Raw genomic sequence first — 21,608 nt, 5'->3', positions numbered from 1 at the left:
ATTATTCCCCTTCAAAATACTTCCACTTGCTTTCAACACACTTATTTCATCATTCTCGCCATGTTCTGAAGCAGTTCTGAAAGTCTTCGTTTGTGTATTTCTTTACAAGGTATGATAAAAAAATACAGTGAATGCCATTGCTAAATGCCATTCAACAGAGGGTCAGGCTCATAAAATCATTACAATTTGTCCTCATCCACCTTATTTCCTAGATTTGAGACTTTTGGCTGTTTTCCAAAGTCAAAATGATCCTGAAAGGTAAAGGTTTTAAATCTACTGAGGTCATCAAGGCAGCCACAAACGGGCAACTAATGACACTGAGGAAAGGAAACTTTCAGAACTTCAGACACTTGCAAGGATTGTTTGAAGTGAGGATGAATATTTTGAAGGGAATTCATGGAAATTTGTCTCTTACTGTAATTCGTTTTTTAAAAAATGGTTGAACACTCACCGTGTTTTCTGATTGTGTCTCCACTAATCAATATGCAAAATATTGTTTTGAATGCCATAATTGAAATAAATCAGACATACAAGTTTAAATATTGCATAATTTCTCTTATATGAAACTTAAATTATAAATGAAAAGCAAAATAAAGATAATAGGGAAGTAGGGACACAAATTTTTCTCAAATGGGAAGAGGATCAAGAGATGAAGGGAGGGGAGAAAGCAGGGGGTGGACAGAGCACAAAAAAAGGAATTAAGATGTGTTATGTACATGTAACAAATCCCCAGGAGAAATGTAAACATTATGTACTACAAACTTATACTAGTGCAAAGAGAAAAGAAAAAACACTACAAATTCCTGCAACTCATAATGCTTAAGGTTGGTTAATCTATAAACTCTATTTTTCTAACAAATTGAAGTAGTTTTATTGAAAATAAAAGTAGTGAAATGCTTTGTAACTAACAATAACAATAATATTTTATTTTTGTTCATTAATGTCTCTTTGCATCCAAAAGGCTTATTACAATATTTCAGGGCTGGGAAGCTGGCAGGAAGGTGGCAGTGCATTGGAAAAAATAAAATATTTCAATTGTTGAGACTTTAGTTCATTAAATGTGCACTTGCATTATCTTTTTAGTTGTATTGTAGAAATAAGATCAATGTACATTTGTAGATGTTATGAATAGTTATATATATTCTGACTAAATAATGAAAACTAACAAACCCAACTTGTATTTTTTTGTGGTGCTAGGGACTGAACCCTACTACTTTCATTCTGAGCTATATCCCAAGTCTTCTTTAATTTTTTGTTTTGAGATAAAGTCTGGCTAAGTCACTAAAGTGCTCAGGTAGGAGTCAAACTTGCGACCCTTCCACTTCAACTTTCTAGAGTGCTGGGATTACAGGTGGGTGCCACCACACCCAGATAATCTCAGCTTTTCAAATGGTACTTATTTGTTTTCCTGGTACTGATCTATATTTAATTTTATTAGGAAATATTTGTAATATGAAACATGAAACAGATAAACAATTTATAAATTATAAAATGTAAACAAATATCTGAGAAACTTGCCTTATCACTTGAACAAAATTGATATAACTCAAATGATCCCTTCTTCACTGAGGCACTTCCCTGAAAATAGTATACTTTTCCACCCCAAGGGTTTCTGTCTGTTCCTATGACTTCTTTTGACCAATGGGTTAGCCAGCATCAGCCAAGCAAATGGGATATGAACTGGGGAGCTTGCTCTCCTGTGTCTCTCTAGTGTCCTGCAAACCTCACTGAGTAGTTTCTGTGCCTTCAGACTCAGTCCAGAATGCACAAGGTGAGATGGAGCTGCTCCAGCAGGCCCGCACTGCGGGACACAGAGCTGCCCACCTCTCACAGCTGGAAGTTGCTGACCTACAATCCATGAGCATTAGGAAAATAATTGTTCTTTTAAGCTACTACAGTTTCTAGCCATTTGAAACACAATAATAACATATTAATAGATATAATTACTTATATGTTAGAAACTGCCTATTTGTCCTTCTCCTATCCCTCTACTTAGCATCTAAAGAAGATGAATCAACCTGAAAAACTTGAATGTTGAATATTTTCTACAAATATCTTTATTGTTGATGCATAAATCCATATATTTAATGATTTGTATATATTTTGTGTTTGAATATGTTACTTTTATTTCATTAAAATACATTGTAATATATGTCATAATCTGAATCTTTTTCCTCAACATAGTATTTCATCTACATTATATATAGAGCATTTTATTCATTTCCATTGCCCTATGATATCCATGTGTGACTTCTTCATATTTAATTTATTCATGCTACAGTTATGTTATTTGGGTGATTTCCAAGGTTTGCTAATGCGAGCATTGCCTCAGTGAATATTATGTACATCTGGAGATACAGCCATGGAGAACATGTACAAAAGTTTCTCTTAGGCATCAGTTCTCAGACAAGCATCAGGATTCTTGACAGAAGTAGAATCAAGTGTTGAGGGTGGAGTGCACAAGAGAGACAGAGAGAGAGAGAAAATGAGAAGTGTTTTTTGAAGTTGGAGCTTAAATCTGAAAGTAGTTAGGAGGCAGGATTCTTTCTTGGGAGAAACTGTTGATTGGAGGAGCCCCGTTCACAGTAGAAAGTAATCTACTTCAAGTCTGCTGATTTAAATGTTAATCTTATTTAAGACGTAGTTTACCAAAGACATGTAGACTGATATTTGACCAAATTTCCAGGTACCATGACACAGATAGCCAAATTGACATATGAAATTAACTAACACAAGATCCCTTTAGGATGTTGAAAATTGTTAAGAATTTCCCCCCAATTTTTGTATATCTAATGATTTAAATATAGATAAAATGAAATAGAAAATTTAAATATATATTGGTTAATTAACTATAATAAACGTATAGCATGTTAACATAAAATTTTTATGAAAATCTACATGATACATAAAACAAAAGAAAATTAATGGAAATAATGATATTGTTTTAGAATTTTATAAAATCTTTAGTACCTGGCTTCATAGTCAGGTGGAGAGAATTTTTCTTTTGTTTCCTTCTCATCCTAAGCAGAGATTTACTTATTATTTTTTAAGGACTGTTTTGACCTTTATTGATCTTTCATTAAACTTTTCTATAGTATTTTTTCTAACTTAAAATTTTATATTTAGTGCAAAAGTTTTTAGCCAATCTTTTAGAATAGGCTAACTTTCCTTTAAAATATATGTTTCAGTTTATATCATAGTTGTTATATGTTTTGTTTTCATTTAATTCAATTACCTTCTAACATATCTTCTTTGATGTGTAAATTACTTAAAAATTTTTAAAATTTGCACATATAGTTTTTAAAAGATATATAGCTTTGTTGTTCATTTATTACTTAATCAAACTGTAGGAAAATAGCAATAATTCTTCAATTTATAACATTTGATTTACTTAGTATATGTTCTTTTTAAAAATAAATGTTCTATGTATATGTGAGAACAATATGTTGTCTATAGTTATTTGTTAAAGGATTTTATAGATGGGCATTGAAATTTTTAATTTTTACTTTTCAAATCCCCCATATCTTTAAAGTAGAAAACTAAATTAAAAGTGGTGTCTAAAACTTTCAGTTTTGTAATAGAACAGGCATTTTTGTTTTTGTGTTTTTAACTTTATTGCTTTTTTGCCTGTTAAGGTACATTATATTTTATATAATATAGTTCAAGCTCTCTTTTATTACTATACAAGGACTTATTTTATCCACAACATACTTTTGCCTTATGGTGTCTCTTTGTCTAATATTAATATATCTATTCCACCTATACTTTTATTTCCTTTTGTCTGGGTATCTCTTTCAACTTTCAACTTTTGTAAGTCCTACAGAGTGTATTATACTCATACAAATGCTTATAGGTGAAATTTCCAATTATGTCTTTGGGAATTTTTACAGGGTCATTATTTAGTTGATATTTGTCTGTGAAATGGCAAAAGCCTAAATTGGAATGATTTAGGCTAAAAATTAGCAACTTGATCTATGTGCATACTGTCTTATTTAATTTAGGCTATCATAGCAAGATTCCAGAAACTGATTACTATAAACAACAGGACTTTATTTCCAGTGTTAGGAAGTCCAAGGTCAGGGTGCCAGCATGGCTTGTTCTGGGGAGGGCCCTCTTCTGCCCCTTGGAAGTGACTAGCTTCCTACTGTGTTCCTCTTCTTAGGAGGACACTAATTCCTTTATGCCGTCCCCACACTCATAAGGCTAGATCTCCAAACACAGTCACATTGGGAATTAGGATTATGAATTTGGGGGATAAAGGACAGAAACGGTCAGTCTGTAATACCCACTGTTGCTGATTTTGACTATTTTGGCACCTTTTTTTTTTTGTGGAGCCTTGGAAACCTGCCTTTGTTTCACTTAGGGTTCCTCTTTTCCACTTGAGGACACTGTTGTGTTTCTCATTTCTTGAAGCCCTCAGAGATATCTTTCATTTTTTCATGAACCAAAAGCATGCAACTTTAAATATTTCAAATTATGCCTTTTAAAAGGCAAAATAATTTCAAAAGAATATTCAGAAATGTGTAATGTATCTTGGATGTAACATCGATTAAATAATAGTTTAGGAGACTTCTGAAGAAACAATACTACTTCATTCCAGGTGCAATTACTCCAGTTATACTTTTGTTTCTCCTAGAACATGGTTTAAGGAGACATATATAAAAGTTATATGAGAGGGTGTTTTAGCCACAGGCTGAAATATACCACAGTGATTATCACGTGAAAACGAAACTACTCTGTAATGACCTGCCAGCCCATCAGGAAGATATGTTTGAGAACAAAATGCACCTAAATAATTTTGTTTCTTTTTTTGGCTGTTTTAAAGACAGGTGTATTTTTTGAGAGTCAATATTAAAAACTAAAATTCTGGATAGCAAACATACGTACAAATAAGCAATTGATGCAAAGCAAAGAGCACTTTTCATTTTCTATTGGTGAAGGACTACCTGTCACACAGAAAATTTTCAACTATGCTAATTTAAAAAATAAAATAAATAGCCTTTTCTAACTTTAATGAGAATATCTTCACTCTATAATCATCATCTCTGCAGCACCTTCAAGCTTCCCCTCTCAATGGTAGCAAATTCTGTGGTGCCAGTACAAATTTCATTTACCTCTTAGCATAAAAATAACCAAATCTGCTAACAAGCAAAGAAAACACTTTCCTGACCCTGCCATTTCTTGGTATCTTAGGGATACCAATTATTTTTCCTTGTCCATTTATAGGATGACTTCATTCATGCCTTCACCCATTTATATACTTACTCATTCGGAAGTATTTACTGAGCACCTCATGTGGCCAATCATAATGCTTGATTCGGTACAAATAGAAAATAACATGTTTCTCCATCCTAAAACTCAGATGGAGGAGGGAGACAAATAAACGGTTCATTACTATTCAGTGGGAGAAAGTTGCTAGAGGAACACATAGAAATAGGACAGAATGCAGGAGGATGTAAAGAGTATGATAAAAGTGAATTTTCTTGCAACTGATATTTACTCCCACAAAGCAAAAAGCAAACAAAACATAGATGTTTTTAATCACTGATATCCAGCTATTTTTCAAACTAGCTTTTATGTCCATTATTAGAAATCCAGTGCCTTTTAAAACATCTTTTAATGACCTAAATGGAAAATCTAATGATTCATCCTCAACCAACCTGCACTTGAAAACTCTTTCATGTAAAATGATCTAGTGCAAAGCCATTGCATTCTGGATTCTCTTCTTTTTTCATCAACCAAGCTCCACCCTGGAGCATTTAGTTACTCCAAGCATAGGTAAGCAATGCTGACTTCCTGGTTCATATTGTGTGGGTTTTTTCTTTCCTTTTTTTTTTTTTTTTTTTTTGTTGAAGGGATGGTTGAGACAGGGTTTCACCATGTAGCTCAGGCTGGCTTTGAACTCATTACATATCCCAGGCTAGGATTATAGGCATGTGCCACCATGCCTGTTTCATATTGTGCTTTTGAAATTGTCTTACCCCATGTCTAAATTGTCCTCATTCTCAGCTCACATCATCTACACAGACTAAAAACATGACCTTGAACCCAGCACACTCTAATAAAAACAAATTTGGTGAATTGGGAATAATCTAGAATAATTAATGGAAAAACATTAGCAACTTTTCCTCATCAGCTCAAATTACTAAACAATCCAGGTAAGTGATGGTGTAGACTCAATAAAATCATAAGGTTAATCCTTTGTTTATGCCACTACAAGTAAAAATAAATCAGATACACAAATACACCTACACATTTTACTCAGATTGTGGCCATTCATGAAAATTAACTAATTATTAATACATTTAAAGCAGATTATCTTTTTATGTTCTTACAAACAGTGGTGACAAGTTGGCAACCTCAAGTGGTGACACTTCAGTTAAATTATGGGACCTATCTACAGGCAAATGCGTTTTGACCTTTGAAGGACATACCCACACAGTTTGGTCATGCACGTGGCATTCCTGTGGTGACTTTGTGGCTTCTGCCTCACTGGACACAACTAGTAAAATCTGGGATGTTAATAGGTAAGAAGTACTTTAAACATTATATATCTATATCTATATAGTAAAGTTACTTTCTTTCTCCTTGATGCTACCACTATGAAACATTAAAAGAAACTTTTAATTGATAAGACTTAAATAATCTTAGTGAAATCCATTTCCAACTCCATTAATCTTTGTTGATATAATAATTTCTTTCTAAATGTAGATAGTAGGATCAAGCCTGCAAAGTAAGATTAGAATTGCTTCATTGAGAAACTGTTTTAAACAGGGTACTGACCAGCACTTCTTTAAACAGTTGGAGTTTTAGTTCTAGGCTTGTTGTCACAGTACTATCCAGATTAGTCTAATAGACATGAATATGATAGAAATATTTATGTAATTTACACCTCATTTTGATGCATTGTAGTGTTTTCCCTAATTAAATGCTTCTTAGCAATTCACAAGTTTTAAGAAATAATGCAGTATATTGTGTGCGAAGTCCTATACACTATAATGTGAATTATAAGTTTTTTGTTTTAATCTTAACTCTAGAGACAAATACATTATGTTTACAGTGTCAAAACTTCTGTCACACATGTATTTTTGATTATTTATTACATTGTTAGCTATGCAGGTATAATACCAAAAAAAAGGTAAGTTAGGTACTACCTGGTATCCTAATTGTTTTAGCTGAGAAATTATAAATTGTCTGTCAAACTTCTGATCACTTTCATCATTGAAATGATGCCCAGGACACAAAATAAGAATAGTGACTCTTTAAAATTTAGGCAAACAATTGTTACATATCCAGTGTAATTTATTTTTGTAAGAGAAAGGTGGAGGTACTTTAAGAAAAAGGACTGTTAATTTAGGGTCATGTGTACTGTAGGTGCCTTGAACAACCTGTCTCCATTCTTCCTTGAGTCATGAGTGACACAGAGAATGGAGGGAAAGCAAGTAGGTACTTACAAAATTGATATTTTTTTTCTGGTAGGATTCCACGTTTAATTCTATGCATAAATGGATTATTGTTTAAAGCCATGTGACAAGTTTTAAGCTCTTTTCTCTCAACAACAAACTCGTCTTTCTTTACTCTGCTGTTGTGATGCTGAAGCTGGGTTCTGCAAACCACACTGTTCCCTTTGCTTTGTCTGCTGACCAGCAGGCTTTGCCTATATGAGGGGTATGCAGGAGACTATAAACCTGGAGCTGAACAAAGCGACTTAATGCTTCCTATCTTCTCCCTAAGGGGTTTTGGTGGCCTTGCATTCTACTGAGCCTCATCCCATTTCTTCTTCTCATCAGCAAAAGAAGTTTGTTTGCATCACAGCAGGTGAATCTAGGTGGCAGGTTTTTTTCCAAAACCATGGCATCATCAGGAACAGTAGCCTCAGCAAGCAGGTGGCCCTTTCAGTTGGCTTTGTTTCCATCTCTGCAAGATGAAATTGAGCAGAGAAGCACCATTACCAACAGACAAATCTTCCTCTTCAGAGGGCTGAGTTTAAGTTTCAAAAGCCTCCTCTTCAAGGTTTTTCTGGTTTTTAAAAAAAAATGTTTTTCAGTACTGGTAGTTGAACTCAGAGCTTCACGCATGCTAGGCAAGTGCTCTACCAATTAGCCATACCCCACCCTCAAGGTTGTGAGTCTTAACAATTCCACCCTATTCCTTTTATTTACTCAGTCCTTGGGTCAGTAGCTCTTTCCTAAAGTTGCTTTTGCCATATAACCTTAGTGTTCTTTCTTCCTCTTTTCAGTTATTCAGTATACATAATTAACAATCCTGTTATATAGATTCATTGTTTACTGCCCTGTCTTTTAAATTCTTGCTGTTAAAATGAGGTCCTAATATGAACTTCCACAGATCCAAACATGGGAGTATAAATAGCATCTTGCATCTGAGTTATAAACTACAGCTAAATAAAGGTTTCTCTTATATGAAGAAATCCAAAATATAAACAAAGAGCAAAAGAGAAGATAGATAATAGGAAACATGGAGAGAGATCTTGTGCAAAAGGGAAAGGGAACAAGAAATAGAGGTGGGGGAGGGAGAGAAAGGGAAGGAGTTGAACAAAAGAATTAATATGTGTTATATACATGTACTAACTCCTCATGAGTAATGTAATCATCACTTACTGCCAACATGTACTAATAACAAATAAAAATTGAAGAAAAAAACTATACTTTAGCTAAAAATATTTAGCATACTCTGAATGAAAAGCATGGCACAGCATGATACATTTTGACCTAATTCTATGTAAAATAGTAACAATTTGAGGTATGTTTTAATTTTCAGATGGATAACATTTTATCTAGAATAATTAATCATATATATTTCTTAATTCTATTAATCTTCTTTATTATGTGACCTGATTTCATAAATATGTATTATAGTAAGCTACTGGAATTTTAACACTAATAGTTAATTTTAATTTTTATCACCTTTGATTTAAATGAAGATCCTTATAGAAGAATGTAGTCCATTCTAAAATTTTTCTTCAAATCTCTTAATTATTCAGAATGTTTATATAAAACTGTGGTTAAAAAACTGATTCTCAGTACACACTGCTCATCTTAGAATGATTTCAAACACTTTGACTTGTAAGCTTTTCCCATGACCCTGTTATCCAAATATGGTTTTCCTATTTTTACCCAGTAGATACTGACATAAGAGATTAAAATCAGTTAAAATTGCTCCTGACTGGTACCAAAATTCTTTAAATACAAAATTTCTCATCAGCATCAAGAGATAAGATGTTCATCATAAATGACAAAAAACTGTACTAATTTTGAAGCTGAAGAAGTGGACAAATATTGACAAGTAAGAGAGAAATTGAATGTTTCTGTAAGGGCTATTGATAAATCATTCAGAGCTATAATAAAAAAACACCTTCCAATTCATAATTACTCACAGATCAATATGGTGTAGATATGTCTAAAACTAGTATCTGGCTTTAAAATTTCACAGGTTAATAGAACTGACTTAATGATGGAAGGCAAGAGGTTATTTACCTTGGTAGGATGGGTGTAGAAGCTGTGTTTTCCTGGATGATATAAACTTATTTTAATGCTCCATACTTCTTGATGAAGAAAGAATTTATATTTGCGCATGCTATTGTTCACAAGAGAATGAAGAGGTTAGAATATATTCTCCTCTGTTACCATCGACCCTTCCCTTTGAGCTCCTGGCTCAGTTTTGAGTATGCTTTAATTGGTAGCATATCACCAGCTATTTGGTGATTGTTCCTGGATTGGATGTGCCTTGGCAAGACTATCCATTTAGCTCCTCACTGACAAGATGGGGCACTGTGAAACATAATCCAGATTAAGACTCTAGATAAAGATTCAGGTTTACTAAATGTTAATAAGAATCCATGCACAGTATCTATGACAATCTTTTTTTTGGTACTGGAGATTGAACTCGGGTCCTTGAGCTTGCGCAGCAGGTGGCGAAACCACTGAGCAAAATCCCCTGCCCTATGACATTCTTAATCTAAATGAATTCACACTCTGTAAAGATTCTATGAGTATTAGCAGTATTTGATGATCTTCTGAATGTTCATATATATGAAGCAGAAATATATATACATTTATTAGTGTTCATTGATTTCTCTCTCTTTTCAATTTTCAAATATATTCTTTAAAAATCAGTATTATAGGATGTGTGCATACTTGGACACACGCACACACACGACTCCATTATTGTACTCTGAGCAGAGTGCATGGCAAGTGGTGGTTCACGTGCACACACGAATAGAGTGAATCAACAAATATATATGAAGATAGTTTTTTTTTTAAACTGTTTCCCTTGGCTACTCCATGTTCAAAATGTAGTATAATTATGCTGTCTTATCCTTTATGAATCTAGACAATGATGCAAACCAGACAGAAAAACTAGAAAAAATCTCAGTCAGCTGTAAATACTAATTTGTATTTCTTAATACACATTTATACATGACATTAATCAATAAGTATTCATAAGATAACAGTATTGGGCTATATTTTTTTCTTAAATTCTTTTATTGGTACATTGTAGGTATACAACACATTTACATTTCTCATTGGGAACTTGTACCTTTACATGATGCATCTTGGTTCTTACATATTCCCCATTCCTAGCCCTCCCTTCATGCCCTCCACCCTTCCCTATTTACAAAGACTTTATTTCCATTTTTTTCCATTTCTCATCATTTTTCCTTTCCTTCTTTCCTTTCCCCTGCCCTGCCCACTACCCCTACCTCTTTGGACCTTTTCTTCCTATTTTGATTTATCAATTATTCATTCTAATCACTGGTAAATTTTAGGTATACAGTATAATGACATTCATCATTGGAAATTTGCACCTTTACATAGTCTCTCTTGGTTCTTATTTTTCACTCTTGCCCAGCCCTCCCTTCAACCCCTCCATTCCTCCCTATTTACAAAGATTTTGTTTCCATTTTTCCATTTTCTTATATTAATTCCAATCCCTTCATTCCTTTCCCCTACCCCTCCCACTTCCCCTTCCCCTTTGCCCCATTTCTTCCTATTTCATATTGTCTATTATACCTTTTAGTCCTTATTTACACTTTTAGTTTCTCACACCAGAGAAATTATTGGGTATTTATACATGTATGTCCTATTTATTTTATTTAAGAGTATCGCCTCAATGTGCATCCACTTAGCTATAAATGTCTCTAATTTCTCATTTTTTATAGCTGAATAGTACTCCATTTTATATAAAAAAAGCACATTTTCTTTATCCAGTCTCCAGTTGATGGGCATTTGGGCTGTTTCCAAGTTTTAGCTATTATAAACTGTGCTGCTGTGAACATGCATGCACAAATATTGCTGTGGTATGATTCTTTTAATTCTTTGGGGAAGATCCCCAGCAGTGGAATACCAGGGTCAAATGGGACTTCCAGTCCGAGTTCGTTGAGGTATCTCCATACTGATTTCCACAGTGGTTGCACCAGTCTACACTCCCACCAGCAGTGGAGCAGGGTTCCTCTTTCCCCACAGCCCCGCCAGCATTTGTTATTTGTTATTTGTTATTCATGATAGCAGCCATTCTTTCTGGAGTGAGGTGGAATCTCAGTGTTGTTTTCATTTGCATCTCTCAAATGACCAGTGATGTTGAACATTTTTTCATGTATTTATTTGCTATTTCTACTTCTTTGTCTGAGAAATGTCTGTTCATTTCAGATGCCCATTTTTGAATTGGGTCTTTAAATTTGGGAGGTCTGATCTTTTTAAATTCTTTATAGATTCTAGATAGATTTTTGTCCGAGGAAAAGCAGGTGAAGATTGTTTTCCCCACATTGTGGGTTTTCTCTTCACACTGATGGTGGTTTCTCTTGCTGTGCAGAAGCTTTTTAATAAGAAGAGATCCCACTTGTTGATTGTTTGTGCTAGTTCACGGCAACTGAGGTTTTGTTCATAAAATCTTTTCCTACACCAATGTCTTCAAGAGTTCTACCTAACCTCTGTTCCAACTGGTTCAGAATTTCTATTTTAATATTCAGATCTGTAATCCATTTTGACTTTAGTTTTGTGCATGGCAAGAGATATAGGTCTAGTTTTAATCTTTGGAAAGTTGAAACCCAATTTTTCCAGCACCATTTGTTAAAGAGGCTATCTTTCCTCCAGTGAGGGTGTTTAGCTCCTTTATTGAAGATGAGATGGCTGAGTGTGTCTGGCATTGTTTATGCATTTTCTAATCTGTTCCACTGGTCCTCAGGTCTGTTTCTTTGCTAGTACCATGCTGTTTTTATCACAGTAGCTTTGTTGTATAGTTGCAAGTTGGGAATTGAGATACCCCCTGCTATGTCTCTATTACCTAAAATTGTTTTTGATATTCTGGGTCTCTTCTAGTTCCAAATGAATTTTTGGACTGTTTTCTCAAGGTCCATGAAGTATGCTGCTGGGATCTCAATTGGAATTGCATTGAATCTATATAGCAGTTTTGGAAGTATGGCCATTTTCACTATATTAATCCTTCATACCCCAGAGAAGCGATGTCTGTCCATTTTCTGATATCATCTTCAATCTCGCTTTTCAGAGTGCCATAGTTTTCAGAGAAGAGGTCTATGATTTCTTTCGTTAGGTTGATTCCTAGATATTTCAGTGTTTTGGATGCTATTGCCCTATTTCTCTCTCAGTGAGTATGTTATTCATGTAGTGGAAAGCTATTGATTTTTGTTTGTTGATCTTGTAACCAGCTACTTGACTGAATTTGGTTATTAAGTCTAGAAGACTTTTGGTGGACTTCTTGGGGTCTTCTATATAGAATATCATGTCATCTGCAAATAATGACAATTTGACTTCTTCATTTCCTATCTTTATTCCTTTTAATTCTTTCTCTTGTCTAATTGCTGTGGCTAATGTTTCCAAAACTATATTGAACAAGAGTGGTGATAGTGGACATTCTTGTCTTGTTCCTGATTTGAGTGTGAAGGATTTCAGATTTTTGCCATTTAGTATGATACTCACTATTGTTTTTTCATAGATAGCTTTTATCAGTTTGAGGTAGAGACCATCTATTCCAATTTTTTGTAGAATATTTATCATAAATGCATGTTGGATTTTGTCACATGCTTTTTCTGCATCTATGGAGATAATCATATGGTTTTCGTCCTTGGCTCTATTGATATAGTGTACTACATTGATTGATTTGCATATGTTGAACCATCCTTGCATCCCTGGGATGAATCCCACTTAATCAGGGTGTATGATCTTCTTGATGATCTTCTGCATTCTATTTACCAGTATTTTATTAAGGATTTTTGCATCTATGTTCATTAGTGAGACTGGCCTATAGTTCCCCTTTTCAGTTGGGTCTTTCCCTGCTTTGGGGATCAGGGTGATGCTTGCTTCCAGGAATGAATTTGGGAATACTGCTTCCTTTTCAATTTCATTGAAATGTTTAAACAGTAGTGGCAGTAGTTCCTCTCTAAATGTCTTGTAGAATTCAGCAGTGAAGCCATCAGGGCCTGGGCTTTTTGTAGTTTATAAGATTTTTATTACATTTTCAATTTCATTGGTTGATATTGGGTTGTTCAGAATTTTTAGGTCTTCTTTGCTCAACTTTGTTAATTCATATATATCTAAGAATCTGTCCATTTCTTCTGTGTTGTGCATCTTATTGGCATATAGATTCTGCAAGTAGGTATTGATGATCCTCTGGATTTCTGCTGGGTCTGTTGTCATTTCACCCTTTTCATTCCTAATTGCATGGATTTGGGCCTTTTCTTTCCTTTTCCTGACAAGGTTGGCTAAGGGTTTGTCAATTTTGTTGATTCTTTTGAAGAACCAATTTTGGGCTTCATTGATTTTTTTGTATCATTCTCTTAGTCTCCATTGCATTGATTTCTCCTCTGATCTTTATAATTTCCTCCCTTGTATGAGCTTTGTGTTTGTCCTGCTCTTCTTTTTCTAGAAGCTTGATGTTCAGCATCAGGTTGTTTAATTGGGCTTGTTCTGTTTTCCTAATATGCGTATTCACTGCTATGAATTTCCCTTGTAAGACTGCTTGCATTTTGTCCCATAGATTCTGATATGTTGTATTGTCATTGTCATTTAATTGAAGGAACTGTCTGATTTCTTCTTTAATTAACTCTGTGACACATTGTTTATTCAGAAGTGTGTTGTACAATTTCCACTTGTTTATGAAACTTTTTGAGTTTCTTTTGCTATGGATCTCCAATTTCATCACACTATGGTCTGATAATATACAGGGGATAACTTCAATTCCTTTACACTTACTTAAACATGTTCTATGTGTGAGTATGTGATCTATTTTTGAGAATGACCCATGTGAAGCTGAGAAGAATGTGTATTCTGATTTTGTGGGGTGGAAGACTCTGTAAACATCTGTTAAGTTCATTTGTTCAAGAGTTCAATTGAGTTCTAGTATTTCATTACTTATTTTTTGTCTAGTTGATTCATCTATTTGTGACAGTGGGGTGTTGAGGTCCCCCACTACAATTGTTTTAGTACATATATGACTTTTCATGTCTGTTAATATTTGTTTTATATAGTTGGGTGCACTAGTGTTTGGTGCATAGATATTTATGATTGTCATCTCTTCCTCTTGGATTCTTCCCTTTACAAGGATGTCATGTCCTTCTTTGTCTCTCTTAATCAGTGTTGGTTTGAAATCTGCTTGATCTGCAAAGAGTACAGATACTCCTGCTTTTTTTCTGGTTCCTGTCACATGGAGTATTGTTTTCCACCCTTTAACTTTCATTCTATGAACTTCATTTTGAATTAAGTGTGTTTCCTGTATGCAGCATATTGTTGGATTTTGCTTCTTGATCCATTCTGCCAGTCTATTTCTTTTGATTGGTGAATTGAGACCATTAACGTTGATGGTTATAACTGAAACGTTTTGACTTATCCTTGCCATGACTTTTTGTTTGTTTTGAGTTCTCCTCCTTTACATTTAATTTCTTGTCATGCCAGATGGGTTCATTCTGCTTTGCTTCCTGGGGTCATGATCCTCAATGTCTGTTCCTAGGATATTGTCTAAAATTTTTTGGAGTGCTGGTTTGGTATCCATGAAGTTCCTAAGGTGCTCTTTGTCATGAAAGTATCTTATTTCTCCATCCATTTTTGAAAGATAGTTTTGTAGGGTACATCAATCTGGGTTGGAGGCTGTTTTCTTTTAGGGCTTGGAATATGTCACTGCAAGCTCTTCTTGCCTTGAGGGTTTGCTTTGAGAAGTCTGCTGTGATTCTGATGGGCTTTCCTTTGTATGTGATTTGTTTCTTTTCTCTAACTGCTTGTGAACTTTGTTCTTCTGTTGAGTTTCTGGAATCTTAACAATTATATACCTATGTGTAGATTTTTTTTTGATCAAGGCTTGTTGGAGTCCTATATGCCTCACTTATCTGTATGTCAAGTTCTTTTTCCCTCCTTGGGAAGTTTTCTGCCATTACTTCTGTGAAGAGTTTTTTTTAATGTCATCTGCAGTCTCTCCTGTTTCTTCTTTGATTCCAATCAGTCTTATATTATTCTTCTTTGCATTGTCTAGCAGCTGCTGGATTGATTTCTCATGTTCCCTTATAATTTTGAAGCAATTTTTCTTTTCCTGGTCACTAATTGCAATCTTATCTTCTATATCTGAAATTCTGTCCTCACATTGACTCATTCTGCTCTGTAGACTTTCAATGGAGTTTTTCATCTCCTGGAAATCTATTTGCATCTGTTTTATGGATTCCATTTGTTTCCTATGTTGGGATTTCATAATGTTCCTCAGGTCCTCTCTAGATTTATTAATCATGTATTGCTCTATGAGCTCAATTTCTCCTGTTATTTGAGAAATTATTTCTGATTTCATTTTTTCCAGATCCCCTTTTGTTGCCAGTTCAGTGGGTCCAGGTGTTTGAGTATCAGAGTGTTCCATCTCATTTCCCTTTGGGGTTGCTGTAGGTGATCTGGAAGTCTGGTTTTGAGACTTATTTACGTGTCTTCTCATTTCAACCTGGGAGGGAATGCTGTTGGTGCCCACGCAGCTCACCTCCTCTGAGCTGGGAGAGGTGGGACAGTGGCTCAGAAGCTCCTTCCTCTGTGCCAGGAGTGGTGGGGCAGTGGCTCAGAAGCCCCTTCCTCTGGGCTGGGAGTAGCAGGAGCGATGGTGGCCTGCAAGCCCCTTCCTCTGGACCAGGAGCAGTGGGACTGTGGCTCAGATGCCCCTACCTCTGGGCTAGGAGTGGCAGGACCATCTATTTTTTTGGATGGGGGATTGAACTCTTGGGACCTTGTGCTTGCAAGGCAAGTGCCGGAACCACTGAGCTAAATCCCCAGCCCCTTGGGCTATGTTATAGATAAAAGAAAATTGTCAGACTCAATCACTATCTTCAATGAAATTATAAATAATTTTAAAATGTAGCAATTTTTAGCAATTATAAAATATGCAATGGATCTGCTATTTATAATATCATGTCAGGTATTCTGGTAACTCCTCCTGGTTTTCTTCCAAGGTAGTTGTGTATTTGGCTGAGTTATACTGTCACTCTAATATTTGGAAAGTGTAGTATTTACCTACTTAGCTTGTAGCTCTGGGAAATAGCCAAAAGGTAATTGAGCGTAGCTGCCCTAGATGTTTTTAAAACATGTTACACAGGCAAGAATTTCATAGTTTGTAACAAGGGTAAAATAACTTTCAAAGCTTCTTTACCCTAAATTATTGGAGATAAATCTTCTTTATATTTCTACATTTTTATAAGCCCTTGCTAATTTGAAGAAAGAGAAAAAAAGAAAGCCAGTTTAAGAACATGTTCTTTTAATTTGTTGACTTGTGTTGCATCTTATTACTTGGAAGCAAATGAATCAGAAACCTACTAAATTTGTGAGAGGATTGTATTCACCAGGAAACTATGAGCCTGCCATTAATATCTCCATGACCCTTCAAAGTATAAAATAGTCCTCAGTGCTCCAAATTTGGCTCCAAAAAGCAGATCTCTAGTGACACATAGTTAACAAGAAAAACATTGACTATAGCACACACTTCAGATGTGCTCATAGAAAATAATAGACAAGACATTCTTGAAGTCAGAAAAAAAATAGGCAGAAGAACTTTTCTTGGGAGCCTGTCATGGTCTAATCAAGGAACATTTTTCAGTTCCAGGGAAAAGTCCCTCAAGATGCCCAGTATTTTATCACTATTCAAACAAAATGTTTTGTGTTGCAGTTATTCTGTCCTTGCTTCAAATATCAGTCCACTTTCACACTGTTGGGTCAAAATACCTGCCACCCACACTTAAAGAAGAAGAGGTTTCTTCAGGCTCAAAATTTCTGAAGGTTCAGTCCATCATTAGATGGGTCCAAGGAGGAATGTCGTGGTGGAATAGTGTGGTAGAAAAAAGATGCATAGTTCATGGCAATTGGAAAGCAGAGCATGGGAAAAGCACCAGAGAGGATGGGACAGATGATCAGCTATAGTTTCCAAGGTCACTCCTCCATGACCTACTCAGACATATCCAGAAATGTGCTTTATTAATCCCCTAGGCAGCTCTTAAGTCAGTCAAGTTGATAATGCAGCTTGTCACATTTCACTATTATGCATTGAGTTTGTGGAGGTGGCAGTGGGGAGCAGAAAAATATTTTATTTAGTTGGTCACCCAACATAAGTGAAAACTCTGGAACATATTGTGCATCATTCAGAGATCATAGACCATGAGAAACATGCAGTAACTCTATGTGACATTGGGTCGTCTCCTTTTTTGAGTAGTGGAAAGAGTTTAGTGAATACTTTGTATTTGGAAGGAAGGATGGGACTGATATTTAGTGATCAGAAAGGCTATCACAGTAGTATTAGCTATTTACTAGAATCTCCTCCACATTTAGATGAAAATTTGACTTTCTATCTAAATGGTATTTCTCAGTTTCTCTGTTAATGAGATGTAGCTATGTACTGTTAGTCAAAGTACAGCCATCATTTTTATGTTCTTTCTCCTTATGGTGAAACTGGACATCAATGACTACAGTATTTCTTGAAGCTAATTGTTTAAAAATGACAGACAACTGTATACATACCTGCTTCATATAAAGTTGTGCCTATTCCATACCTTCAGTTAGCCTATACTATTCTCGGAATTCTTAAAAAATAAAAAAATAAACTTTAATTTTATTTGAGACAAACTATTCCCAGCCTATTTGTCACAGTATGTTAACCTGCCTGCTCCAGTATAGGCGCTTTGAGAATATTACTCTGGTAATATGTTTGCCCCACATTGAATATTATCAAGGTAACTAAGACAAATCTGAAATATTCTCAAAATGATTTGGATGGGACAAAAATGAAAACTCCGTGGTGATAATAAATAACTATTTAACTCTCTCTACATTTTATTTTCTTGTCTCTTCTCACCTTTTGTCCATAATATTTGTCACAATATTTTGGAGTCCATGATGTCTTATTTACCAGGAGCAATATCTGCAAATCAATGGTTGGATTGCATGAAAATTTAGTAGTTATAAGTTATAAGAATATAACATCATATGTGTCTTATTAGAACACTGATTCAAAAATGATTTAAACAATTCAAAAGACCAAGAATTTCAATTTTTATTGCATAGTGACCATATTTACTAATGAGAACCAGTTTTGTGGTTGTAGTTGAGCTAATGAAATATAAATGATACCTATGTTGTAGTTGTACTTGCAGATTTATAAATTTGTTTACAGGTCCAGCATAAGTGCATTGAGCATTTTGTGTTATTCTAATCAATAAGATGCAGCATTGAGCAAAATAGACAAATGTAGATATCATTATATCAGGAGGCAGAAAGTAAGAAAAATAAAAAAATAATAAATAATGTTATGTAGCATTTAGATAATGATAAATATTATGGAGAAAAATAAAGCATAGGAGATGGAAAGAAATGGTGGGCATTGGAAAGGATTGCATTCTTAACCATGAAGATCAAGGTAATTCTTACTATAAAATTGGATAACCTAATTAAGTAAGGGAAAAGCCAAGCAGATATCTGGGAGAATATTTCAGGCTCTTCTGAGTTTTTATGTGGTGGTGGTAGGACTTAGATAACTGGTGAACAGCAAGAAGGCCAGTGTAACTGGAACAAAGAAGCAGATGGGTGTACTGTAGAGGTATGAGTGTGTGTATACAGCCTAGGGCTTTGCCACCTAATTCAATGATTTTGACCTTTATTAAGCTCAATAGAATGGGAAACCACTAGAAGGTTTGATCTGAAGTCTCAATCTGCTTAACACTTTAATAGGATGATCTGCTTACTATTTTAAGATTAGACTGTGCCAGAGGGGTAGTAAAAGGATGAAAGGTGAAAGCAGGAAGACCAGCTAGGAAATTATTACAACAATCTAGGCAAAGGATGGAGAGAGTTTGAACCATGATGGGGTCAGTGGAGTCATAGAATTGTTTGTGTTCTGGATAGAGTTGGAGAAGAAAGCTAACAGGAGTTTCTGAGATATTGTGATTTATAAGATAAAGAGAAAACAAATGACCTGTTGCATTTTGAGATGACCGAAAAGCAAATGGCTCATTCGCTATACATTAGAACATTACTCTAAACTTTTAAAAAGGCTGTTCTAATTGGATGTATCAACTCAAATTCCAGACAGAGCCATAGAATGAGAAATACCTTCTCTTTTCTCATGTAACATTTCTCTTGAAGAGAATTGAGTTTCCCTACTGCATACTAGCATCACTTCCTTCTTAATTTAATAATTCATTGGTCAGTTATAACCATGGGCTAGAAGAGATGAGAGAAACAGAAGACTGTAGGTAAAGAAACCAATTTTTTAAAAAGACATGCAATACTATGATTTTGTTTCAGTTAGTTGTCTTCTATTAATGATATATACTACTAATTTCTTTTGGAGAAATAATGCACCAAATTGAACTGTGAAATATAAAAATTTCTTTATTACTAAACAGCATTACTATAAAAGTAATAAAAATTGGTTTAGTACTATAAATTATTCTGTTAATATATTTTATTTCTTTATGATTCATTTACAAAGTTTGTTATGCTAGCAAAGAAGGACATATTGTACAGTATTAATGGTTTTAAAATATAATAATGTAAAAAGAAGTATTAAGACTCAAGGACATGTATTATTAGTACATTAATATGTGTCTTGTATTGTGAAGATCTCCAGTTTGCCTTCTTATACTTGAAAAGGCACCCAGGGTATATATTAACAGACTGCTGAAGTAATACTTGAAGAATAATTATGTTACATTCTAAGAAACGGTAAGATACTTAAATTGACCTCTTATGATTAATATATCCTGTTCCACCAGGATAATAAATCAACTATTACATCTTCTTGAATTTTCATTTATATTCAAATGACTAGGTTCTGCTTGAAATATAGGCTTGAAATATCTAAGTATCACTGTCATAAACACATAGCACAAAAATGAAAAAAATAGAAATACCAACATTTTTCACTTTCATTTCTGCCCCTAAAAGTACAGTTAAGAAGTATTATTCAAGAAATATCTATTTTATGAAGAAAAACATATTAAAGCTAAGGTTCATATTTTATTTAGCAAGTTATAGCGTAATTTAAAAATTGAGTTCTCTCATAACTGATCCAGTTTGTGTGTGTGCGTAGAACACCTTGAGCAAGTCGCTGCAATAACCTTGATGTGAACGCTCTTTTATGTCAATTTGCAAGGATCAACAAATAAGAGGTAAATATCATTAGCATTTTAAAATATATTCCTATGCCTTTATATAAGAAATACCAAGAAAAGATTGACAGTATTCAAAAGTAACAAATTACTCAGCTGAAAAGTAGAAAAAAAAACATAGATAAGTCAAAATATTTGACGTGCCACATTACACAGTAGGAGTTAAGATGGAAAATACAAATATCCTTATATTTTGCTTGGATACAAAGGCTAATTATTCATTAAGCCTTTGGAATATACTGAATGGACTTACAGTTTTAGTTCTAGGATTTTAAATATAATTAAGCATAATTTAATAATAATCACACCTGAGAAGTGCTATGATTATTGATCTCTTCAATGTAGGTTTCGGAACTGTATTTCCCGCTGTTTAATTAGTCTTTCACTGAGATATTCATTGATATCTCAAATAAAGCATATCAAAAATGAAAAAATACTATTTTATATAACTTGCTAGTATAATTTGTATCCAAGTTATGTTTAATAGAGTATAAACTTTTTGTTTGTCATATACCAAAGAAAGTGTTCACTAGAAACAATTTGGGTTAATATAAATAAAACTAACAATATTTCAACCTGAGTGTACAAATGTACTTTATAAATTGATACACTTTATTACTCTATTACTAACAAAATCCAACCTTTTTCTTCACCATGTAAAATATACAATACCCCCCTTTTCCACCCTCATGAAAAATGGTGTGGTTGATAGGTGAATCTCATACTTTCTTGATACTAATGACTAAAAGGTTTTAAAACATATCTTTACTAATATATGTTAAAATAAAAAGATACATAGCCATTGTCAACATAAGGTAAAAAATAAAATTCACAATGTGTTTCTATTTAAGCTTCAGTTATGTATGCATGCAGGTGTGTGAATACCCAGATTTATGCATATAGTTTAATTATTATTAATGAAGCAAATTTAAATATTTAGCTAAACAGTAAGTTTAGAATA

General features: G+C 34.2%; 1 protein-coding gene across 1 annotated transcript in view; it reads left to right on the top strand.

Moving 5' to 3' along the window:
- Spag16 (sperm associated antigen 16) overlaps nucleotides 1–21,608 on the top strand; it is a 773,985-nt gene that overhangs the window by 575,851 nt on the left and 176,526 nt on the right. Inside the window, exon 12 of the mRNA XM_087206154.1 lies at nucleotides 6,342–6,527. Within this exon, the coding sequence (XP_087062280.1) occupies nucleotides 6,342–6,527 (186 nt within the window). The remainder of the gene's footprint in view (nucleotides 1–6,341; nucleotides 6,528–21,608) is intronic.

Source organism: Heterocephalus glaber, unplaced genomic scaffold (assembly GCF_053883595.1).
Source record: "Heterocephalus glaber isolate CG9 unplaced genomic scaffold, H.glaber_assembly_v1.0 deba00000621, whole genome shotgun sequence".
NCBI lineage: Eukaryota > Metazoa > Chordata > Mammalia > Rodentia > Bathyergidae > Heterocephalus > Heterocephalus glaber.
Note: the sequence above shows the minus strand (reverse complement) of the source record. Positions and strands in the feature narration are given on the sequence as shown.